The sequence below is a fragment of the Megachile rotundata genome, chromosome 4 (assembly GCF_050947335.1).
Source record: "Megachile rotundata isolate GNS110a chromosome 4, iyMegRotu1, whole genome shotgun sequence".
Taxonomy (NCBI): Eukaryota; Metazoa; Arthropoda; class Insecta; order Hymenoptera; family Megachilidae; genus Megachile; species Megachile rotundata.
In genome coordinates, this window is record NC_134986.1 from 14,958,756 (window position 1) to 14,983,078 (window position 24,323).

General features: G+C 34.5%; 5 protein-coding genes across 10 annotated transcripts; 2 read left to right on the forward strand and 3 right to left on the reverse strand.

Moving 5' to 3' along the window:
- Nucleotides 1-130: 130 nt before the first annotated feature.
- hrm (solute carrier family 16 member hermes) lies at nt 131-9,711 on the reverse strand. The gene is made up of 5 exons (XM_003706024.3): nt 7,582-9,711; nt 6,566-6,778; nt 6,352-6,478; nt 6,090-6,269; nt 131-2,351 (listed from the first exon to the last, which is right to left on the reverse strand). The coding sequence occupies exons 1-5, from the start codon at nt 7,724-7,726 to the stop codon at nt 1,145-1,147; spliced, it is 1,872 nt and encodes a 623-aa protein (XP_003706072.2). The 5' UTR covers nt 7,727-9,711; the 3' UTR covers nt 131-1,144.
- A 2,034-nt stretch (nt 9,712-11,745) lies between these two features.
- On the reverse strand, nt 11,746-16,863 carry IscU (Iron-sulfur cluster assembly enzyme). Its single transcript, XM_003706025.3, has 5 exons — nt 16,723-16,863; nt 12,950-13,099; nt 12,439-12,663; nt 12,293-12,371; nt 11,746-12,044 (listed from the first exon to the last, which is right to left on the reverse strand). The coding sequence occupies exons 2-5, from the start codon at nt 13,037-13,039 to the stop codon at nt 11,944-11,946; spliced, it is 495 nt and encodes a 164-aa protein (XP_003706073.1). The 5' UTR covers nt 13,040-13,099; nt 16,723-16,863; the 3' UTR covers nt 11,746-11,943.
- LOC100883599 (uncharacterized) lies at nt 13,099-16,917 on the forward strand. 3 transcript variants are annotated; one of them, XM_012291819.2, is made up of 3 exons: nt 13,099-14,777; nt 14,896-15,890; nt 16,140-16,917. In XM_012291819.2, the coding sequence occupies exons 1-3, from the start codon at nt 13,940-13,942 to the stop codon at nt 16,248-16,250; spliced, it is 1,944 nt and encodes a 647-aa protein (XP_012147209.2). In that variant the 5' UTR covers nt 13,099-13,939; the 3' UTR covers nt 16,251-16,917. The 3 variants fall into 3 exon arrangements, with proteins under 3 accessions (XP_012147209.2, XP_076386850.1, XP_076386849.1); XM_076530735.1 differs by lacking the exon at nt 16,140-16,917 and adding an exon at nt 15,891-16,075 and having other exon boundaries at nt 14,896-15,786; XM_076530734.1 differs by having other exon boundaries at nt 14,896-16,917.
- An 81-nt stretch (nt 16,918-16,998) lies between these two features.
- LOC100882086 (uncharacterized) lies at nt 16,999-19,224 on the forward strand. 2 transcript variants are annotated; one of them, XM_012291832.2, is made up of 4 exons: nt 16,999-17,276; nt 17,996-18,181; nt 18,259-18,485; nt 18,969-19,224. In XM_012291832.2, the coding sequence occupies exons 1-4, from the start codon at nt 17,226-17,228 to the stop codon at nt 19,069-19,071; spliced, it is 567 nt and encodes a 188-aa protein (XP_012147222.1). In that variant the 5' UTR covers nt 16,999-17,225; the 3' UTR covers nt 19,072-19,224. The 2 variants fall into 2 exon arrangements, with proteins under 2 accessions (XP_012147222.1, XP_076386864.1); XM_076530749.1 differs by having other exon boundaries at nt 17,002-17,276; nt 18,846-19,224.
- Nucleotides 18,864-22,942, reverse strand: Sln (monocarboxylic acid transporter silnoon). Of its 3 annotated transcripts, none has more exons than XM_076530738.1 (7): nt 22,324-22,942; nt 22,041-22,184; nt 20,893-21,176; nt 20,267-20,781; nt 19,948-20,168; nt 19,245-19,559; nt 18,864-18,991 (listed from the first exon to the last, which is right to left on the reverse strand). In XM_076530738.1, the coding sequence occupies exons 1-6, from the start codon at nt 22,940-22,942 to the stop codon at nt 19,384-19,386; spliced, it is 1,959 nt and encodes a 652-aa protein (XP_076386853.1). In that variant the 3' UTR covers nt 18,864-18,991; nt 19,245-19,383. The 3 variants fall into 3 exon arrangements, with proteins under 3 accessions (XP_076386853.1, XP_076386852.1, XP_076386851.1); XM_076530737.1 differs by having other exon boundaries at nt 20,842-21,176; XM_076530736.1 differs by having other exon boundaries at nt 20,267-21,176.
- Nucleotides 22,943-24,323: the final 1,381 nt, after the last annotated feature.

A 24,323-nucleotide genomic window follows, 5' to 3' on the forward strand; every position in this document is an offset into this window, starting at 1 on the left:
CAAAATAGGTAACAGATAATATTATTGTTTATCCCCATAAATAAAACTAATATCAAATAACAATTTATTTAATTTGTTCAATGATACTGATAATATAATTTTATTTATTTTGTTATAAAAAAAGCACATATACGTGTTTTGTATTATTTATTTTACATACGGCATGATATTATAAACGTAATTCATTAATTACAAAGTGCTTATATTTTATTTTTTAAGGCATATTTTTCGGTGAATTATAAACAAATTGAATCGATAACAAAATTGACTGATCCTATCTTTAATGTTTGTGTGTATATATAACAAGGAGAAATACTCAATTTTTTTACAATTGTATACATATATTCTAAGAAAATTGTTCGTGTACTAAATTATATTATTGCATCTTTTTTTAATTACAATAGCACCAACAGCTAGTGCATCATTAAACTAAGTACTTACTCTTTCATGTATGATGTCTTTTAGTACCAATGAAAATTTATTTCCAAAGAATAATTGTTGTCCATGTGTAAGGCAAGATACTTCCAACTTTTGAGAAAAGAGAAATTTTCACATTTCATAAAAATATATATTTTGAAAATTGTTTTCTCGTTAATCCACCCGGAAATACGTGTGCGTGGATCGTATATAACATCATCACAGTGCCAGTGGTATATATGTACATACATAACATTCATTCTAACATCACAGTATTTCATAATTATATTCTTATATAGACTTCAATACACGCTCTATAGATGTAATAATTGTATCCTAAGATAATCATACGACCAAACACTTGTCTTTCGTAAAATACTCAATTCCAATAACCGGATACAAGGTTGAATTGACAGTGAATATGATACCGGGTGAAATCATTATTTGAGACACCCCTTCCAACTTTTTAGTGAAACTTCTGTGCGAAGAAGATTGAATAGAGGATTAATCAAATCTTCAAATTTGTAAGTTTTTAAATTCCTAAATTTTCAAATTCTTTTACCCCACCTACTGAAGAAGTTTCACTTTCAACGCTCACGATGAGCAGTTCTTTTATTAAAATAATAATAGAAGTACTAAAATTTTTGGGTTACGACGTCCCCTCGAAGCGGTGCTCTGGGCCATCACACACTTCGCCCGTAAATTTCGCCGATATTGACCGGAGACACTATAATTTTTCAATTGAACTTTCCTTCTCTAAACTGTCCTGTTTCTTTCTAATAAACGGAACAAATCCCCACAAAGACGCTCCTACTACTAAAATGATTCCTAAGATGCTAAAAATCGGACCGTAGCTCCCGATCTGTTCAAACACGATACCACAAATAGGTGGACCAATGAGCTGTATGATTCCATTAACGAACAACGAAATCCCATAAGAGGAAGTTAACTTCTCAGTTCCTAACATGTCAGCCATTATAACCGCGGTGATACCGACATATATACCGGAAGCTAAACCAAAAACGCCACAATAAACCGACAACATACTGTAGGTAGTTGCTATAGGCAAAAGAGCTAAGGAGATTCCAGAGACGAGCAATCCTCCAACGAAGTACCAGTGCTTTGGCATTATTGAGACATCGGATAGAGCTGAACCCCCGATACGTCCTATTAAATCTAGAATTGAAACGGTCGAAAGAAGAAGGGAAGACATGTTTTTGTCGAAGCCTAATGAAATCGCGTACGCTGGCAACAGTATAACGAAGTTGGTGTAACTAACAGCGTTGGTAGAATTCGAGATTAATATAACCAAGTAAATCGGGTCTTTGAGTAAGCTGAAATCGAAGAATTTGTTCCCTAACTTCTCTTCGTGCTTGCTCGTTTCGTCGTTGGCCTTCCTGGTGAACGTGCTCGATATCGCGTTCAAGGTCAACGTGGACGCTCTTTCTGGATGCAAAGCGGACAACGTGCTCCCGTGATACGGCGTGCTAACGTAATTGAACGACGACGTGCTGGGAGACTGGAAGGGTGATCTCTGGCGCTTGAACAATCTGTTGGCATCGGCACCACGTTCTGGAACAGCGTGCAGCGCTGGAGTACTATGCATCTGGCCAGCTATCTCTCGTCCTGTTGGCATGCTGATCTTCCTGGTTCTCCCTTGAACCGGCGTGTTCTTGTAATATTCTAACGCAACGCTGGACGCACTCTTTGGTACTATGGGTGCAGCCTTCTCGTTCGAATTCGAGGAAGAAACAACCTGTTTCGGTTGCTTCTCGTCTTCGGGACTAGTTACCGTGATTGATGCGGCTTCTAAATCGTCGTCGTTCGACTTGTTTGTTCGTGATGCCGGCACCATGTGCTTTTCCACCGGTTCGTACAAAAGAGCACTCGCCCATACATTTAAGGTGACAGCACCCATTATTAATACTGCACCTCTGTAAAAAAGTAAAATCAATTTTAGCGTTTCATTCGGTTCATCGAGACGATTGATATGGGCTTACAATATTGTCATCAGGGTATTCCGTGACTGTTGAGATAAGAAATCGAAAACAAACGTTAGTGGAACACAGCGTGGCTTCAGGGACGGCTTAACAGTAAAATATGATAAAGGGTGAAACCATTTTTTTGGCGCACACTTCTTAATTTTTTAAGCGAAATTTATGTAAGTGATTGCAGTGAATATGGGACAACCTTAAGAAATTTTGTTTTCTAAAGTAGACATGACTGATCAACGAAAATTTCCAAATCTCCAAATTAAAAAATTTTTAATAATCTGGAAGCGAGTCCGCATAAGGCCTGAAGAGGCACTTGGTCATGTCTATTATAAGGCACTTATCTTTCCCATACTCACAGAAGTTTCACTTCTAACAACGGCGCCCCGGGCTTTGCCCGTATATTCCGCCAACGTTGTGTGGCTTCAAAGTCAATTACATAAAAATAAGCGCTTGAACGTTGATTTTGCTAACCCTTACTAAATATATTATTTAAAAAAAATGTTATACTTAAACTATATCGTCAGTATAATTATGTCAATATGGATTGGAATAGGAAATACTTTCAAATACATATAATGACGAAATGAAAACAATTCAAAAGATAATAAATACAAGCGTTTATAAAAAACGCTTTATTTTTTATATTGCTTGCATATCCCTTACATAATTGAAACATGTTATAAAGTACCATGTTTCATGGCATATAAATTATAAAAAAATGAAATATAAAGGTTATTTTTAAGAATTACAAGTTCAGAAATATAATTTGATAATGCTACTTAAAAAAGATCATGTATCACAGATGTTACCAGTTCATTGACAATAACATACTTTTGATTTTTACAGTCACATAATTTTCATAATACTGGATCACATATTGTACATATTATCACAGACAAATCATTACAAATAAAGTCTTATATATTCCCAGATATATGAGACTTATCCTAATGAAGATTTTAATTGAATGACTCAATTGAATTCATTGGATATTACACAGGTGTTTCATAGTCTGGACCGAAGATTCGTATTCCAATTGGAACAGACTATGACATACCCAGTTTGTGCGTCAATCTGAAACTTTACGATTCAAACATGAATAAACAGTAGGTAATTCCGATGCGTTCGTTTAAAACATTAACTCAAAGTATTAATACGAAATAGTATTTGAACATTTCTTCGAACATTAACGTTACTGGTATTTACGCAAAAAAAGAAATTATCAAGGATGAAACGTGCATCCCTTTCTCGCTTAATATAGACGATGAAAATGATATTTTTAGCATGTGTTTCAGATCGCGTACAATATTCTGCGGTACGATAGAAGTTCATCTTCTTCGAAATTGCATTTTGTCCCTGTCTTCATCCATGGAACACATTTTTCTGTAACAAAAGAAAAAAATAAAGGGACGCTTAGACGAGCACAAAGTTAAATTTTACTTGAGCGATAATACTACAAGTCATAACGGAAGTGTGTTTGATTTGTTACGTATAAAGATTCCACATTAGGCAAGTAAACATTACATGTTTGATACACGACGCGTGCAAACTCAATTATTATAAAGACTATAAATTGTCGTTGCGAAAAATCATTTCGATACAACACTTGTCTTTCGTCACTGCAAAAGAAAACTTTGAGAATTAAATACTGATAAAACACGATATTGAAGACTGACTTACATTAGGCGCAACGCTGACCTATTAGTCAACCAAACCGTACGACAACATTGTATGCAAACATTGCATATCGTTGAAACTAAGAAAAAAGAAAGAATTGTATTCGTGTGTGTGTGTGGTGTAAACATTGATGTAACTAGAATTTTTGTCTAAGAGTAAACCAAGTTCAACTTTTACAACTTCATCAGACATGATGAAATAACTTTTAAAGTTGTAACTTTCCTACGTTTCACACGTTCTTTATGCTACATGTGACACATTTTGAGTAAAGGTCTACCCTGGTATCTAGTTACACCAATGTGTATAAACCAAGGACATTAGTAGAAATCGATTAAATAATAATAAAAGTAAACAAATATTTTGTTACATGTCAGCTATCACAGCGTTCAATAAACAAATTGAAGCGGATAACGAATTGGAGTTATCTTAATTCCTTTTTCTAGTTACGACATACTAACACACGACACGTGAGCATCACGCATTTGTCACATATACTTTGAACGTCAAAACGTACGTTTCCGCAGTTCTCACGCGCGTGGTTGATTATGTATGCACATACAAACAAAACGGGACGTGCATATAATTTCTTTTAACTAAACTTTTTTGTTAGTTCAGCAATTCGTTTTCAAAGAGACAAAATAAAATATTGCTTTCGTGTACATATACGCATGTATTTCGAATAAACGTTTACACTTTTATTCTAAATAATGGTATGTACTTTCATTTCGATAGTTTAATTACGCAAAAATAGAACGGATTAAAGGGCAGTGAAATCTTGCTATATGGCTCTTTTCTACATATGAACGAGTTCTGGTTATTTAGCCCATTCTATAATTTTGTCAGTTTCTACAAACCTGTGTAGGGCCATATAGCGAGACTGTACTGTGTCGTTTACACTGACGATAACCGGAGGGTATCGCAACTTGACGGTGGAAGGATTGTATCCAAACTTTAAATAACCACCCGGGAACTCGTCTCTATCATCGTGGAGAAAAATCATCACAGTTCAATATATCATGTAATCAGGTTTACTCGTTCCTTTTATATTGTGGTCTCGGCGTAGTTGCGTCTATTTTAAAATCAAGCGTTAAAATACAATTGTTGATATATTGTGAGAGAACGTTGTACAACTCTGTATAATAAGTATGAAAATGTAAAAAGACTATGTTTAACGAAAACGGATTCTTACCTAAAACAATTCAGAAGCATCAAAAATGTTATTTGCGGATGAAGACTTCTCGAGTTAATGTGAAATTGTTTCTGCTTATAATATTAATGTTAATTGGTAATGTTTCTTCGACACCCGATACGATCATCAACATACGATACACACTTCTTTACACATGAATATTCATACATTACCGTACGAGTGTCGAAGAGTTAAATTTCGTTATCTTGAATGATAACACACGTTTGATAGAGAAGCTGTAAAACAGCTATAGAAATTGTAATCGCCATGTACATAAATGTACACGCGTGATTTATCTCGGCATCGTGTGAAAGGAATTCTGCACATGCATGATCAATCATAGTCAAATTTAATAAATTGTAATAATGATTTATAAATACTCACCAGAAATAATCTTCACAAAATATACAAACTTTCTACGACAATAACACTTTATTTACAGATCTTCACGAGAACGAGAAGATGCACGTGATAATACACAAAATCTTGTACTTTTTAAAACACATTCAATATCACAAATTGCACAAAAATTAGAGAGAATTACAGATATATTAAATTTTGTTGAAATCAAATAAAATCAATATACTAAAGCATATCTTAATTTATTATTTTAGTTATGTAATTAAAAACAGAAGCTAAATATAAAGATATGAAAATAAATATTATTAAATAAACCAAAACAAAAATTTAATTTTTAATTTCAATTATTTATCATAGATTTTTAGTTTAATTTTTTTTTGATAATTACGAATTCATTTTGTAAGAAATAAAGCCACACCTATTTATTCAAAGACAGAATTAAAAGGACATACCTGTAACCATATTCTCGTAGTAGAATTCCTAGGATAGGTGGAAGGAAAATTGAACCTAATGCACTACCAGATATACACAGTCCATTTGCAAGTCCACGTAGTCGTACAAAGTAAGATGTTACAATATACACAGTTGGAGGGAAAGCCAAACCAGCTCCTATTCCAACCAAGACACCGTAGCTAAAGATAGAAGAAATAATTAGCTTATATGTTTATATTTAAAGAGATATAATATTTCCATATTTGATATTTCTATTATTACCTAACACACAGGAAGGCCACAGAATTTGCAAAATAACTTAGCATCATTCCTGCAGCTGCAAATGTTCCTCCTAATAGAGTTACTGTTCGATAAGAATATTTAACTGATAATATACTGGAGAGAGGCCCTGCAATATAATTCACAATATAATTCAAATTTAATTGTAAATAACAATTTTATTTTAAAGATACTAATATACAAAATTATGTTTTACCAAGTGAACTGTATAGAAAATAACATAAGGCTGGTATCCATGCAGCTGCAGCAGGTGATGCATCAAAAACTTCAAGAAATTCAACAAAAAGAACACCAAAAGATTTCACTGTTCCTGGGATAAGTAGATTGACCATAACAGATGCTAATAGCACAAGCCAGCCCCATCCTCCATCTGGTGGAACTAAGTCTTCTTCTGCTGTTACCTTTTTAACTAAAACATAATATATTACTTGTAGTAAATTTTGTTGGCATAGATAATGTAACACATTTATCTTTGTTACATCCGCATATTTCACAATGAAATAATAATTTAAATTGTAAAAATACTACATATTATATTATGTTCACATTATCACTTTTATCTCTCGAGTGCACTTAAATGTCAGAGATAAACACTGGACTTTTTATTTGGAAGCACATTAAAAATAATTTTTAAACAAAAAAATCTTTGATTAATAGTTTCTAAAAATAACATTTTATAAATACTACGATTTAAAACTTATAAATAATTTTTAATACTAAAAAGTAATTTTTACTATTTTTCTTTTATTTTATATATATTCAGATTGATCTCTTTTTCAATCTCACCAACTTTTAATTATTCAAAGTTTAAATTTTAAACAAAAACTAAATCTGCACATTAACATTTTATGTAAATGTTATAGCAGAGTGATCATGAACTATGATCAGCAGACACTGATCCAGAGCAGAATAATTGAAGTTAAAAATTGGGCTATTTTGAACATAATTTATAGTTACAAAATAATAAATTAAAAATAATTAAAATAAATAAAATTAATTTTTTTTATGTGCAGTTTGAGTTACTAATGCAATTTTTATGTTCTTAAGTATTATTAATTGTTTAAAAAAATTGAACATAAATAAAAAATTCTTTATCAAATGTTTTTCTTTCTGCCATCAACGTCTGAAAACCTTGCATTCAACAAAATCTTAAATACAAACATAAACGTCGCGTTGTTCTTTAAAAAAAAAATAAATGAATGAATGTCTTACCTTGTTTATTGGTCCCATTGAAGTTACTTTTCTTCTCATTTTCCGTATGTTGTGACACAAGCCTGTAATCCCCTTTTTTGTTCTTGTTTGCTCCAAACTTGATGTTAATTCCATTGTCTTGATCTTGGACTCGTTGCATTGTCATCGACCTTTTCTTTTTCACGTTTACACTCGCGCGCGCGCGCGCTTACACATGCACCCCGTATATAATTATACAAAGTAAAAGCAATCGTGCTGTTGCGAAGAAAAACCCAATGCACGATAACGATTCGTGTGTGAATTAATAAATGCAATGTAAAGACAAGCGAGGAACAGCTAGCCGATATCCAGCGAAGGATTGCAACATAAAATAGATATATATATGTATATATCGTGAGCTACGACTGCACCAGTATCAATGTTCACAAACTGCAGGATCAGCAGTCGTGTCCTCCTCAGCGATTGCCTCGGACTTCATCAATTTGAATCTAATGCCGTTTACACCTACGTTACTGTGGCTTTTTCTACTCCTTTGATAAGGCAGGCCCCGTGAATCGGTCATAGACCTTCCGCGCGTTAACGATTTTCTTCGAAAAAGGGAAAAATATCTACGATGTAAATGACCCGACGACGTCACGAACTGCAGCCCGCAGCGCGTTGATGTGAGCAATTTCACTGGGCCAACACCTCCGCCCGTTCCTCTTGATTTCGACGCTTTGTCAAATTGCATAGAGCACGTGAACAATGGCATGTATGCACACGAAATGCTTATACGCGATGGCTTGCTGTCATCCCGAGTAAAAACCCTCACGAATACGCCCCTTCAAACCAGATAACAACCACACGACTTGCCTGTCACGGAACGACTGATCAGCTGTGTATTACGCAGACCCGTTTACCACTACTTCGAGTCCTGTTCCCCACTACGCCCACGTCCTTCCCTCCAGCATTCTACGGTTCCCCACTCTTTCTTTTTTCAATGGTGTCCTCTCTATCTCTCTTTCCTTTGTCTAGCCATCCTACTCTATTACCTTCTATTTCAGCGATTCTCAACCCTTTCCACAACCTTGGATTGCCAAAATCAAACTTTAAACATTACAGTGCCATCAAGCATGGCGTCAGTGTATAATGACAAGCATGGCAGTCTTCTCTAGGGAAAATGGCGGCGCGAGAAAAAGAAGCTTCACTACTCGTTGGATTTTGATTGGAAAATTAAAAATTTACAAACTGCCAAACTAAGAAATATAAGGGTTCGAGAACTTTATGATTTTAAAATTAGAAAAGCTACCGATTTGAAGATTTAGAAATATACGAATTTGAAATTTGGAAATTTCAAATTTGAAAATATCAAATCTAGAAATTCAAAATTAAGGACCTAAAAATTAAAAAGTTTGTGACTTTGAAAACTTCCCTAGTTACGCCAATGTGTATCCACCTCCTCGACGCGCAACGCTTATTGAGAACCGCTGTTCTATTGCACGCGTAGAAAGAGGACGAAGGAATAAGGAGAATGGAAAATTTATGACAAACACAATGGCACGAAGCAGGGGACCGATTTCTGTGTGGCTGAACGCCATACGAATTTGATATTTGTCGCGCACAACGGCGTCCCACTTTAGAATAGAGAAATCGAGGTAGGAAAAACAACATGAACACCGATAAGCCTCGTGGTGCGATTATATCGAATGGCAATCACGAAAAATGTTTACTATCGCCACAAGGGATCCCAGCTTTGAGCTTATCGCGAAAAGGTAAATTTCGAAGCGACTCATCGGTAAGTATACTCACCTCTTGAAATATGGTATTAACTAACCATCCTTTTCGAACATCCCAGAACTAATTTATGACGTTCTAAATAATCGATTTAGTCTATGAGAGGTTTCAGAAAGATAAAAAAATTATTCATTTCTTTTCTATCTCTCCGACACAACATATCAACGTTGTAAATATCTTTGGAACAAGTATACGGAATTTGAAAATTTCCAAATCCCTAAATTTGAAGATTTGAAATTTCTATGGGTGTCCGTGGGCTTCGATGGGTTCTCGACCTCCCCTTTAAGGCTCTACCTGAGGTATTAATAGTATGAAGGTGACTATACTGAAAAGTTATATTGAGCTGTAAGATCCTTTGAATATTCTATATACATTGTAAATATATAAATAGTAATAAAATTTACTTGATTATCAATGCATAACTTTCTAATAAAAAATATGTTTTATGTGAAATATTTAAATGTATTGCATCAAGCATTTTTGAGGCGACTCATGTGAAACAAGAAACGACCAACAGAAATCCACGCAAACAGTTTTGATGCAGTGTCACTGCACAACTATGTGGCGGAGAGATTCTATCGTTTCAGTCATATCGCGGATTCATTGTACCATGTGTTTGTCAGAGAAACCATTATGCGTACTTTTGACGATGAGTGTTCGACGAATTGTGACGAAACATTTGCGATAGAATGAAAACGATAATTAATCCTTTTTCTCTCCACTAAATGATAATCAAATTACTTTCTGGTCACAACATATTATTATAATTTTTTCGATCAGAATTTTTGAAAGTAAAACTGATTCCAAACAAAGATGCAGTATCAATTTATCAGTGATCCAAATAATTTGATGAGAACAAGCTTTCGAAATTATCGTCGAATCGTTAGATTTTTAAAACGCTTTCTCAATCAAGTCAGATGTTCTACATTTTTGTTTTTCGAGTACACACTGAATTGAACACTTCATTTTTATCACTCGTATGGAATGTTTACGTGATAATCGACACATCCTTCATACCGATGTAACAGATCTATATTCTGAATCTACAGAATTACGATAAGCATATTTGAGGTATTCCATATACGAGAAAACACGGAATATATATAATTTTAATTTATAGGGTAATATTACATTTCGCGGTAAATTCAAACATGATAAAAACCATCCATAAAGATGGCTATTGATTTCGTCGAATAGTCTGATTAACTGAACAAAGGAAAAAAATACTCAGTAGGAAAACACGTGTTTATCTAGTCTAGAGAAGAAATTAACCTCTTTATATGAAGGATATTTGATCATACGTAGTTGTGAAAAGTCGTGGACAATATAACAAGGTAATTGCTGTGCATCGCAAATTAACTTGAAACGTGCAATTGACAGCAGTAACTACACGCATGACTCAGTCTATATTTGTTCTTATTAAGCATCAATTGGTGTTGTGATGACAGTTATAAGAAGGATGATGCACAAGTCACCGAACCGGCTTACTTCTCGAATTTACGCGTGCACGCAGAGTATCCATATTAATCGAACCTGAGTTTTATTCTTGGAAATCATGCTTCGAGAATGTGTATAATCCCGCTACGGATAGAGATACAAGAATGCGTGTAAATATTTGAACGGACAATCACAGCTATGAGGAAACTACAATGCCTTCGTGCTTTAATATTTCTTATTGTATTATAGTGATCGCTCACGCTACGCAAAAAGAGATATTCTCGCGAAAACGTTGGACAATAATCGTTACATGATGCAACCGAACCATTAAACATGTTAATAAATAAATTCATTTAGTTAATAGTATGATTTTTTTGTACATATCAGCGGTTACGATTTTGCACTAACTGTCTCTCGTTTAATTATATTTTTTGCGGAAATTGTTCGTACAAAATATTCGTAGACTATGAAAGATAAGACTATTCGATGAAAACTATGAAATTGTTATGATGATATATGACTTTATCTAATTATTTAAATATTGTTGTGGCGTTTGAAAGAACGATATTTATCAATAAAAGGTGATATCTCCAGCTTCCCTTTCCCTCCCGCCGGTCATTGCGTTAGTACGTTGTTGATGGCGTAATGAGTTCGAGTTAAAACAAGATGTACAAATAGAAATGCTTCTGTCAACACTGTAAATTGCCACTGAAATACTTCATTTGAGACAAGTATTCATGTCAACAAAAATATTTGTTGCTTCAATCACGCACGTCGTATTGCAGCAAATTGCAACTAGCAAAACTTAATTGCTAAATTGGATGGATACATGTATAGTCTTGTTTTCAGAAAATCAAGAACTGATTAATGTTGAAAGAATACTCAACAGCAATGAGAAGATATTTTGTGATATGATTTTGTGAAATTTGGATAATAATATTATGATCTGTAAATGAACATTTTAATTTAAACAACTTAGTTAAATATATTTATTTCTGCCATAAAAGAAAATATGACATAGCAAAGTATGTCTACATAAAGCTCTAAATATATTTTAAGGTACAATGTTTCCAATATAATCACAGTTCATAGTTTGTGAAACTTTTAAATATGAAGTATTTAGTGGCTATTAATAATTAGCACTACTCTTCACAGTTGCTTAGAAGATCAAAATCATGCTTTATTTGGAGAGCTATCTTTCTTTTCTTTTGACTTTTGCTTTTGTTTTATATTGTAATCTGACAAAGCAGCCTTAATTGCATCTTCTGCAAGCACTACAATATATAAAACAAAAGGTTAGGCACTATACTTATTTTAATCAGGAATAATTATATTGAAAGGTGCAATTAGATAACTGCAAAAATTACAATCAAGAAATATGGTTCATATTTTCTTTACTTTCATTTGAATCTACTAAACTGCATAAAACTATCTTAAAACAGTTCTTAAAAATGTAAACTTATATCTAATATCGTTAATGTAACAAGAAACTCAACATATCTTAACAAAACATATTACTTACTCGAACAGTGCAGCTTGACAGGTGGTAAGCACAATTCTTTAGCAATGTCAGTATTTTTTAATGCCAAAGCTTCATCTACCTGTAAAATATATCAATACATTGTACATTTCATGAATAAAATTATAAGAAAGTATAATAGTACTTACAGTCTTTCCTTTAACCCATTCTGTAGCTAACGAGCTAGAAGCAATAGCAGAACCACATCCAAAAGTTTTGAATTTTGCATCTATGATCTTTCCTTTCTCGTCAACTTTAATCTGAAGCTTCATTACATCACCACAGGCAGGAGCACCTACAATGCCTGTACCTACTTGATTATCATCTTTATCTAAAGATCCTACATTCCTTGGATTCTCATAATGATCTATTACCTGCAAAATAGTAACAATAATATAATAAAAGTAACATGTCAAGATCTACAAGATATATGAAAATTGCTAAATATAGAAGATGTGACATATAACCTAATATTACCGGAAAACGCGAAATATTTATCATGTCGTTTTTAAAACGTTTTGTCGCAACAGTACAATTATAGATAATTAAAATATGAAGGTCAAACGTGCTATATATACTTTCTCATAGTAGATATTGATTATTGAAAGCAGTGGAAGAAATTCGTCGCAAGTACTAAGGATCAAAATAATGAATACTTACATTTGGATGATAAAATACAGCTGGAACACTCCGGGATATTAATTTCGAAGTGTTGCTAAGTCTCGTGGGTAATGATCGCAGTAAAGACATCGTGTTTAATTGTGAAGAAACATCGAGCAACCAAAACAACACCCGTCACCTTCCACAATGCTGAAACAATCGATTTTAATTTAAATTATGCACATGTTTAAATGTTGGCAATATGCAGAATTGGTAGCCCTGTTTCAATTTGGTCTCGCGTTACGCATATCTTGGCTGATTCAAGAAACTCGTCGTTAGCGTAATGTGCGCTTACTTTTCGCTTCGTATTCATATATACGGTGAATAAAAACATATGGATATCGAAAAGAAATTATAATGTAGGAGTATACTAAATAAAAGATCACTGGATATACACGTTAATGTCATATATAAATGTCAGTACGGCTGCGCACTATCTCTAGTTACAATGTATACAGAACCAATCGCAACCATATGCGCCGCAGAAAACTCGTTATCTAGGGATTTTCGTAACGAGGATTCAAATGAACTTTTGATTCAATTTTTGACTTATATCTTCATAATCAATTCACGATGAAACGATAATGAAATATAGTCGTTACAAAACAAATATTATTTCATTACATGCATAACACTGCTCAATTTCAAGTATACTACATGTAATGTATAAGTCACATAAAAGAATTACGCGTCTCTAACAAAAAATGAGAATACAGTGATAATATCATGAAAGAATTCGTAACTTGACGATAGATGTTTTATAATTGTCATAAAAAAATGTTGGTATTACACAACACGTTCAATTGGTAAAAGACCTTGATTACTTGTTTGTACGAGAAAATGTGCTTTAAACTGATCTTATGATATTATCGCAATAAAGTTATTAGTGAAATTACGTACCTTACATTTTATCTTTCATGATAAAGTAACAAGAATTTCCTGAAAACGGCAAATCCGTTTATTTGATATTAGCCAGATAAAAGAAGAAGAATGCAGAAAAAGGAAACAAATGATCTTAAAGTATGTAACGGATGGACACAAAAATGGATGTGTCCAAAGAAGATTCAAAAAAATAACGATCTCTACATACGCGAGATAGTACGTGGACCATTTTCTTCGCCTAAGTTATTAGTGTCGCAACCATTTATCGAACTTTCGACTTGTCAACGACAAGCTGTAAATGTTAATGAAAATCGCAACGATCTACGACACGGCATTCCAAATGCTTGGAAAGAATATTTAGCTAGAAAGGGATACTGCAATTCAATAGAAACACGTGTTCTGCAGAAAAATTTAATACCTTCTTACGTTAGATCTTTCGCCACTGACAGGATATGGAACGAGTTAGGTTTACCTCTCGTGCAAGGCATCCCTGACCCATGGAAATGTAAATTTCTTTTTCAGAGGCGATCCGTTAAATGTTTACAACGACGGTGCGCTTACAATAACAAAATTTCCGCGCAAATTGCGTGTATTTATGACGGAGACGATGAAGCAGAAATAGAACACAGTGCAAAGAGACAATTTAATAAAGATCGTGATCCGCACCACGACGAAAATAAAGAATTGTTTTTTTCGCGGATAAAAAAAATGGCGCCTGAAAAGAGTAAAAATAATTTCAAGAAAGTAAAGAGCAATATATCGAAACTCGATGATGAGTCACCGATTGATAAAAATTCAACAAGGATTCAACATGGAAGGCCAATGCAAAAATTTAAAAGCGATTTTAGTACAAAAAGAAATGTTTCTACCTCTCAGACTATTAATTGCGTGAAAAAGGAGGCAAAATTTACACAAATGGATGTGATTCCAATAAAAAAAAAATTAGGTAATGAAGAATCGTTTTTTGAACAAATATATGAAACTTTGTAATTAGTATTTTTCAGTCAGTGTGAATATTTAAAAATCTGTGAATTAATAAAAAAAGAATGTTCTCTCTATTTCAGTGCAGACACCAAACAAATACATAGATACAAGAACCCAAACTGAAAATAATCGTAAGAAGAACGTTCAAAATATTGTTTGTTGCAATTGTACCATACCGAATCACGTCTATTCAAATATAAAAAATTGTCCTCAGCGTGCAAGTTCTTGCCAACAGCTGAACGCATCGAATCTCGTACTCTGTCAAAATTGTGAAAATATTTTTTACAAAAGAGATTCTCAAGTAAATAACACCATGAAAACGAAGACTACGTGTGTACGTAGCTCAAAAAATATCGGGCAATATAAAACTATGAGTCAAAAAAAGTCTGATAAACGAAAGAAACGTAAATGGTCTGATTGCTTTAGAAAAGGAAAAACGTGGTTTAAGCAGGAAAATCTTATCGATGCAAAAAGTAAGATCTGTTGTGAACAAGATCTGAAACTTGTTTGCGGTCGATGTAATAACCCTTATCTCAAAATTGCGTCCTTACGTGCGACTGTCTCCGATCAAAAGACAAATTTGTGCGGTTGCAAAAAGGAAGAAGAAAATGAAATTAGAAATGCCATTTCAAAACATTCCATGACGCGGAAACAAAGCGACAATATCGTTCGATGTTGCAAGAATTACTTATGTACGTGGACTGAAAGCAAAATGTACGTTTCCAGGGAAGACCTTGGCTGGACGCCATGTTCGATTAAATCAGGAAATAATGTGTTAAAGAAAAATAGTTGCAATGATGATGTAAACATTTCAGCAATGAATTCAGAAATTAAGGTAAACCCAGAAGATGGCGATCAAATCTGTGTTGAACATCGTGTCATTGATAATCCTAAAAAAAAGATAATTTCAAAGAATATGATGCACAGTCGGTCATGCATCGACGGTAGCAAAGGAAATCATCTGTTGGAAGGTAATCGTTATAATGTTAAGAAGAAGACTATAAAAAGGGGAAACAAAAACATCACTAATACAATGTTCGTTGAAGGAAAAGATAATATTACACAATTTCAACAGGTAAGATTCGATCCCACATTGCAGTACGTTGTAACTGATAGTGGTGAGTATGCGGATGTATCAGATAATTTTATAGATGATGACACTAATAACTCATCTCAAGATAGATTGTCAGTCACTTCAATAACTTTCATGCGACAATTGAAAAATGCAATTCCGATAAGAAAGTTGTATCGGAAACGCAAATTACAGAAAATTTACCGTTTTCGTCAAAAAATGTCGAGAAATAATATGTTTGATTTTGAACAGGTTTCAAACATTGAAGACAACATGATGAATGATAATAAAAATGATCTTGATTGTGATGTATTGTACTGTTCTGAACTTGTTAAAGATGATAACAGCGAAATTGAAAGTTAATAGAAAAATATGCTTCAAGGGATTATCAATTGATTTAACAATAAAGTTCGATAATTTTAGATTAGTAATAAATTAAAACTTGAAAAATAATTGAACAACTATTTTAAGGACACTGATATATAACCGAGGTATAATATAGGAATTTATAAAATACATTAACCTAATTTTCTATAAAAAAAAAGTAGTATGTTAACGATTCCATTAAAAATAAATAAGATTTTAGTAAATAAAAATCCTTTTCAGTAGTCCTGATGTAAACTTTTTAATATGAAAGTAATTTAATATAAATTATTTTTCGATTCAAATTTATTAAAAAATGCAAAGCAATTATTTGATAAGTACATATAATTAATTACATTTTAATATTAGAATATCTAATTTTACTAATTAAAAATATATATCTTATAAGTATATTGTTAGTAATACTGTAACAAAACAAATTTCAAATAAATATTAATTGAATTACAATTACCATTTATCAAAATGTCGAAAAATACTTGAGTTTCAACATTTGTTTACCATATGATACACTTGAATATGTACTGACACTCATATTTAAAAAACTAATCGTAAAATTTTATTTAAATAAATTTACACAGTTCTTAGGTTATATTTTTTAAACGTATTTGAATATATGAAACAACATGCACAAACACTTACAACAAAATATCGTGATTAGGTTATATGGTTAATTGTCTTTCACCGCCATCTGTCAATTGGAGTCCAAATTATTTCTTATTGTGTTCCTTTTATTCATTACGACTGTCATTACTTATTAGCGTGATGCTGAACGAAAGAAAAAAATATTTGTTGTTACAGTGAGAGATCAGAAAATGCATCTTCACCGACCCAAAATCTATTTCTGTGCTGTGATGTCATTATTTAGTGTTATGGTTTAACGATATACTTTCTTAGATATATTTTTCAATTGTAAATAACCTTATTTTTAGTAAATGTTTTTCAAATAAATGGAATATGGCAAAGACTAAAACAATTAGTAAAGGCTGCCCAAAATGTGAACTGCAGGTAATTTTATATAATTATTCTGCTGATTTAAATTAAAGCAAAAAATTAGCAGATAATAAAATACATTAGAAAACTTTTTAATTATCATAATATGACATTTTTTAAATTACAAATTTTAGTATCGTCGTTAATATATACATTATTCCTGAATTTAATATAATTTTTTTTAATATTTATAATTTTGATACCAATTCTTAACAAAAAATCAATAATTTTAATAAATGATACATGTTTAAACCATAAAGTGAATTTTTTTGTTGAAAATTAAATTTCAATTTTGTATTATATTTTAAAATGTTTATTTTATACTTCTGAAATATATTATTATATTATTTTAATTTTAGTAAGGTACAGTGAAATAAATATTTATTTATATTTATACAGGGTGTTTCTGTACAGGTAGTACAACGAGGCACGAGTGATTTTCTTATGAGCAAATAAATGGAAAGTATGGTCAATAATATCATTGTTGGAATTTGTTCATAACATGAGAAATGCAGTTATTAATTTATAACAAATTAATTTTTGAACTAACAAAAAAGCTATTGAAATTATAATCTTTTTTACTGTTATAATTTCGAAGAATTTCTTTGAGTCCTAAACAAGGAATCATTATTATGTATTTTCTATTTATTTTTCATAAAAATTCTGCCTGTACCTGGTTGTATTATCTATACTAAAACAACATGTATGTAAACTTCATAAATTTATGTATTAAGGTACCTGTTGCGTGCAAAGCATGTCCATGTGGGCATTCGTTTTTCAATGCAAGGCGTAATTCAATTAAAAGTCCTCCTAGTCCTGATAATGGAGTAATGAAAACTAGGCAAACTAATCGACCCAAACAGAAACCAAATTATTACGATTCATTAGAGTATGATAAACAATCAAAGAAAAGTGCAAAAGTAAGATATTTATTTAGGTAAATTTCCAACTATGTATTGTGATAGTCAAAATCTATGAAAGATTTTAATCACCATAGATAAGAAAAGCGACAGATGCTGCTAGCGACATAGACTGCAGACAATTAAATAAAAAGAAGAAACGAAAAGGAAAAACTAAAGGTAAAAATGGATGTAATAATGGAATGGCAGATGACGATGATGAAGTGCAAGGAATTAACGGTTTATCACCGGAGAAGCAGCTCACGTGCACTTTAATACTACAAGAATTAAATAACAAAATGAGAGTTGTAGCCTGGAAACCGACGTAATTTTTCTACATATTCATATATCTCTTATCATCAGAAATACTAGCATTTATTACTAATTGACTCTGATGTAATCATTTTATATAGATATTAAATGGCGTGTTTAATACGTCTACCAATTGCATCGTGAACCATTTAAATGCTATTATATGATTTTATGCATGAATTAATAGGATCAATTCATACAAGTAATACATAATTTTTTTAATCCAAGAGTAGATTCTATAAACTGATTTTAATTGTAAAAATTGTGTACACTTTGTGATAAAAAAAATTTGTACTTCATTTTTTATGGTGATTTTTAGAGTATGTAAAGTTTCTCAAATATCAATTTGTATATTGATTTAATTTTCTTTCAGATAGAAAAATTAAAACTATTTAAGTGAAAAGAATATAACTTTTATTAAAGATCACTGTGTTTAATTACATCTGTTTGTATGAAAAATATGTATTTCCTACTAAGACTGTTTCTTTCGTCGCAGGACCTGCCGCAATTCTTCGTTTTCTACAAATAACCATAACGTAACATGTAAATACAATGTATATAATGTTGACGTAATACATAAGGCAAATAACAAACTGTAAACCAATTTTTTTTAGAAGCAATTCTTTACAGTGTATATAGTATATATGCGTAACAATATTTGCCCTACATCGTTCGTTTTCACTTAATTGTAAACGGTGTAAATGAGAAGATCTATTTACCAATAAAACGAGAGAGACTTGCATTTATAAAAATTTATGGAAATCACCCTTACCTGCCGCGAATGAGGTATTTATCGTAAAACGTTACGAATACATTGAACCAAGCAATACATCATAGTGGAATAATTGTAGCGACAAATGTTGCGATTTATTAGTTTTCTATTACACATTCAATCACATTCGCAAAATATCTTATTCTTTCACAGTCGTCTCTCCTTGACAATTACTGTTCTCAGCGTTAACAGTCATCTTCGATGACTTCGTTACTTCGTTAAAAACCAGGAGCAAAGGTAGTCCTCCCATCACCATGCACGTTCCCATACAGAGAAAACATACATTATAACTGCCGGTTACATCGCGCAGGTAACCTGGAATCATTTTCAAATCATCAATAACTAGTCATTCTGAATAAACTTCTTTTTATTATACATCAAACCAGGGTCAGCGCGAGGTGGACTTAAAACGTTTTCCGGAACCTGCCAATGTGCTATAAATGGACCGTGAAAACTTTTCCATAGATCCTTCGAGGCCTTATGCACGGTATTATACGAGTACTTTCAAATTTATTAATATATCAAGTTTGAAATTTACGCATATTAGGCCTCACAGAATTTTTTAAACTCATCCCACAAATGTTCGCGCCGACCCTGCATCAAACAATACCTCGTCGACTGCTGTGCAGCATCGAACACCTTTGAGTGTATTAGTTTGATCATTAACATTCAACATATTTTAACAGTGAAACGATCATGATACCTGCTAAAGGCGGAATAGAAATTGCTCCGACACTCTGGAACATCCTAACAAGACCGTAAGTAGAGGATATTTTATCAGTTCCGTATTGGTCTGCGAGAAGGACGGGTACCAAGAGAAACCAACAGCCCAGACATAATCCGTACATGCCGACCGAACATGCCAGTACATAGAAAGAATGGGCCATTGGAATTGCCAATACTGCTACACCAGCACCCACGACACTATTAAATAAAAACAATAAACCATTTTTATTTCCTTTCAATGAACGAAATGTATCCGCACCTATTTTTCAGACACGAGAAATTGTTTGTGACGTTACCTTCCAATGTATCCTTTCCGACGATCGAACAACTGCAAGTCCGAAAGCCAGCCAAGTCCTAATCTCCCGCACAAATCCAGCGCGGCGGAAATCGCCACTAAGTACCCAGCTTCCGACTTCGTGTATCCAGCCGCGTGAACGTATGCTGGAAGATAGTACAACATGTACGGGCTTCCGGTCGACATGAGGCTGACGGAGAAGCACATCATGATGAACTGAGGATTTTTCAATAGCGACAGATCAATATATTGCGCTATCCTTTGCATGACAGTCTTCTTTTCCTCCGGCACTTGTGGTTCGTTCTGAGGAACTGGACATACGGCGGTGACCGATGATCTCAGGGATCTCAACGATGACCTGGCCTTGTATACGCACGTGGAGTCGGTCGACAGATCCTCGACGCTGTGGAGTATACTCGAGCTACGGATCTTCGAGATCGGTTTCATCCTAAGGCCCTCGCCCATCACGTCCTTCTCTTCCTCGCTGTCAGTCAGCTCGACGGCCACTACACTGTTCTGATGAAATAATTCGTTCAACAGATTATGCTTGGTAGTCGAGTCGTTGGCAAATATTACGTCTAACTTCTGCTGTTTCGCCGTTTCTAATTCCTTTGCCGTGGTCTCGACCTTTTCCAATTTATCCACCACGATCGTGTCTTCCGGCGCGTAATTATTCTCCAGTGGTCGGTACAGGGTAGCGCTCACGCACACGTGGAGCATACAACCACCCAGTAGGAGAATGGTGCCATGGAAGCCGAAATTCTTCACCAGGGTTTCGATCAGAAGCGGGAACACGAAGCTGCCCGCCGCTGTGCCAGACACGCAGATCCCGTTCGCCAGGGCACGATGCTTATCGAAGTACTGGGAGACGAGGATGATGCCTGGCGTCGTTGATAATCCACCGCCGATACCTGAAATTTCATTTACATAATCAAGAAATAACAATTGACGAAGGTTTAAACGTTAAAGAAATGAGAAATTATCATTTAATAAATACTAGGTTATTTCATAAACCTATGACTGTTAAGCAAATCATATATTTCTAAAATTCATAAGCTCATAAGTTCATAAGTACGTTAAGCCTATTCACTCAGAGTAGTAAGATAATAGAATAATATTATAATAACACAATAAAATAATAGAATAGTAAAATGATGAAACAATAAAATGTTAAACTATCAAGATAGTAGTACAGTGGAGTAATAAAATAATAGTATAGTAAGATAGGCATTGTGAGATATAATGGTAGAAGAATTGGTCGATATGCAGACAATTAAATATAATAGCAAATACTAATGCTTTAACCATTGTTAAATGATTAAGAAAGCTGCATTGTTTATGAAATGACCTGATAGTTCGTTTGTTCCTTTGTCTAAAGTTGCATCTTTATTTTAGCATTGTGCCTGCATCTACGTTACGTAACAAGTGACGGAAGTTAATAAGCTACAATACATGTGTACACTAGCGAGTATGGTTGGCTTCCCTAGGGAAAATGGAGATGCATAACGAGACCTCACCACTCGTTCATTTCTTGGTAAATTTTCAGATTAACAAACTTTGAAATTTTGAGAAATTTCGGAGATTGAAAATGCGGGGATTTGAACATTTTTATGTAGACATATCGGATCCTTGAAAATGAAAAGCAAGTGGTCCTTCCTTCACAGTTTTTGTCCAAAGGAAGCCTACGTTGTATCGGAGTGTACATGTGCAGACTTTGAATGCATGATAAGATCATAAATCATTAATATTTGCGCACGCTACAGCTTTTCACGAACCTGTTAAAACTCCAAATGTAAAAAAGAGGTGTATCAAGCTCGTGGCAAAGTAACTTATAGTTAGTCCTAAAGCACAGAACAGTCCCCCGATGAAAACGACCGTTCGACAGCTGTATTTCTGGCACAGCATACTCGTCACTGGAGCTACGTGTGGAGCAACACATTAATTTCTCTTTTAATTACACCACTCGTATACGTAATTACTTCCGGCAATATAGTATCAATTATTCGTCGACAGAACAGAAACATCCAATCGACGATACTCATAGATACAATTACTCACCAAGCGCGAGACAAAGACAGGACAAAATAGCCGGTATCCAGGAAGCAACCGACGCCGATGAGTCCTTGAACGTTTCCATCACCTCAACGTACAACACCCCGTAAGATTTCACCAGACCAGCCACCCAGAATTGCACGAAAAACGCTCCGAAGACGATGACCCACCCGTAACCGCCGTCCAAAGGAACATAAGTGATGTTCCTCGGCTTCTTCGTCTCGGTTTTCTTCGGTTTCTTCTTCTTCGACACGGAGCTTTTGGTCGAGCGAAGTTCCCTAGACTTGGCTATCAACGGCCTAGCCGTGAGACTCGATATCGTCAATAGATTGTCGTTGTCCTCGTCCTCGATCGTTTCGGGGCTCTGAAGGTGAGGTGGCACGATCGGCGTGGAGGTCGCCGTCGCCTGCACGGCCAAGGAAGCTGGCCTCTTCGGCGACGGCACGCCATTGCTCAAATCGAAGACGGGAGCCGAGTGTATCGACAATAGGGAGCCCAGCTGATTCTGTTGATTCATATTCTCGTCGATGACGGTCGTGCCGACCATCTCCTGCGACGCTGTCGCACAGGCGACAGCATCACGCTCAATCGAATCCTGCAAGCTCCATTCTCGTGGTAACGACATATTTCCGTGGCTTCGTTTGTGCAAGGAGGACCGTAATACATTGGAGTTACGTTGCTTTCACGTTCTCCGTTTGCTTCCCTCGGCAAACTGTATCCCGCACGTTTCGCAACCACCTCTCGTACACTAGCACCCTGAAGAAGATACCCTCTCGGACTTCCGGACGATGTCTATCTACCTAGCTGCCTGTGGGTACACCCTTCGTGCTGGTTCGACGCCGCTCTCGCCCCCTCCTGTTGCCCTTACCCGCTGCCCAGTTGGAAACCTTGCGGCAATTTGCTTACCATCGACCTGGCCACCCCCTAACGAATTTCTCGTTACCTGCCGATCGACTTCCTTCTCACCATTTACACGTTCTCCAAGGTTCTCCTGACTCTGTCGTAGGGTGCTTGGTAAATAACTGAGATGAAAAAGGTGCGCACGCAGAGGAGGTCGCCACCGAATGGAAACTTACAAGATCGATAGGAGAACACAACTGACGCACTGGCATCTCGTGGTAGTCACCACCACGTGCTTTTCCAACAATGCCTATACAGTTTATTGTCCTGCGGTCGACCCACTTTTTTTTCGCTTCGACCTCGACTCTTTAATCGCATACACCCCTCGAATCACTGCATTATGGACCGGTCCTCCGCAAGGCCCAGCCTTCGCGTGTCCTTTCTACTTTTACTCAAGATCGTCCTCAACGTCATTGTAGGGCAATTATCAGGGCTGGGTTAGATATCGAACAAGATAAAAGGGAGGGGTACTACAGAAACTTTTCATGGACATTATGGATCATACTTTAAAATGTTCAGACTATGGAATGTCAAAACTTGGAACTTTTTAAAGACTCAATCTTTAAAAATTTTTAAGTCCCAAATACAATAATTCTGAAATTTCAAAGTCTTAAATTTTAAACATTTCAAAGACTCAAAGTTCAGAACTTTGAAACAAAAATTTTACTCTCTACCATTTCTAAAAGCAAGGTTTAATGTGTTGAACTAGGTACACACGTGATATCAAGATCCATTAAGCATTTGGGGCCTCAAAAATTTTTAACCCGTCCCTGAAGATTACATTGGCATGCAAGGACGAAAACGGAACAGCGTGTACAATAATTGGTACAATCTTTTAAAAGTTCGTGGACTTAATTATCGATGTTGCTTATAGCAAAGTATAATTAAATTGTTAATCAATTTCAGACGTCATTAAGCTGTTTTATCCACAGATGAAACAGTCACGAAAAGAGTTTGTCCTTTCAATGACGGATTTGTAAAAGGATATAGATAAATTTTGTCCCCTCTGGATCGGAAAAACGACATAAACACCCTAAAATCGTAATAGTGGGGACGGATTCTGTGCGCAGCATCCGAACGGATCAATGAATCTCTGACTTCTGTCT

Coding starts and splice junctions, on each gene's coding strand:
- hrm (XM_003706024.3), bottom strand. CDS start 7,726: ATGACAATGCAACGAGTCCAAGATCAAGACAATGGAATTAACATCAAG. Junction 6,779..7,581: donor CAATGGGACCAATAAACAAG/GTAAGACATTCA, acceptor ATTATGTTTTAG/TTAAAAAGGTAACAGCAGAA. Junction 2,352..6,089: donor CTACGAGAATATGGTTACAG/GTATGTCCTTTT, acceptor ACTTTTTTACAG/AGGTGCAGTATTAATAATGG.
- IscU (XM_003706025.3), bottom strand. CDS start 13,039: ATGTCTTTACTGCGATCATTACCCACGAGACTTAGCAACACTTCGAAA. Junction 12,664..12,949: donor CTGTATTTTATCATCCAAAT/GTAAGTATTCAT, acceptor ACTATTTTGCAG/GTAATAGATCATTATGAGAA. Junction 12,372..12,438: donor AATGGGTTAAAGGAAAGACT/GTAAGTACTATT, acceptor TATATTTTACAG/GTAGATGAAGCTTTGGCATT.
- LOC100883599 (XM_076530734.1), top strand. CDS start 13,940: ATGCAGAAAAAGGAAACAAATGATCTTAAAGTATGTAACGGATGGACA. Junction 14,778..14,895: donor TCCAATAAAAAAAAAATTAG/GTAATGAAGAAT, acceptor TCTCTATTTCAG/TGCAGACACCAAACAAATAC.
- LOC100882086 (XM_012291832.2), top strand. CDS start 17,226: ATGGCAAAGACTAAAACAATTAGTAAAGGCTGCCCAAAATGTGAACTG. Junction 17,277..17,995: donor GCCCAAAATGTGAACTGCAG/GTAATTTTATAT, acceptor TTATGTATTAAG/GTACCTGTTGCGTGCAAAGC. Junction 18,182..18,258: donor AATCAAAGAAAAGTGCAAAA/GTAAGATATTTA, acceptor TAATCACCATAG/ATAAGAAAAGCGACAGATGC.
- Sln (XM_076530736.1), bottom strand. CDS start 22,942: ATGTCGTTACCACGAGAATGGAGCTTGCAGGATTCGATTGAGCGTGAT. Junction 20,169..20,266: donor CGGAAAGGATACATTGGAAG/GTAACGTCACAA, acceptor TTTATTTAATAG/TGTCGTGGGTGCTGGTGTAG. Junction 19,560..19,947: donor TTCTATTCCGCCTTTAGCAG/GTATCATGATCG, acceptor AAATGATTCCAG/GTTACCTGCGCGATGTAACC.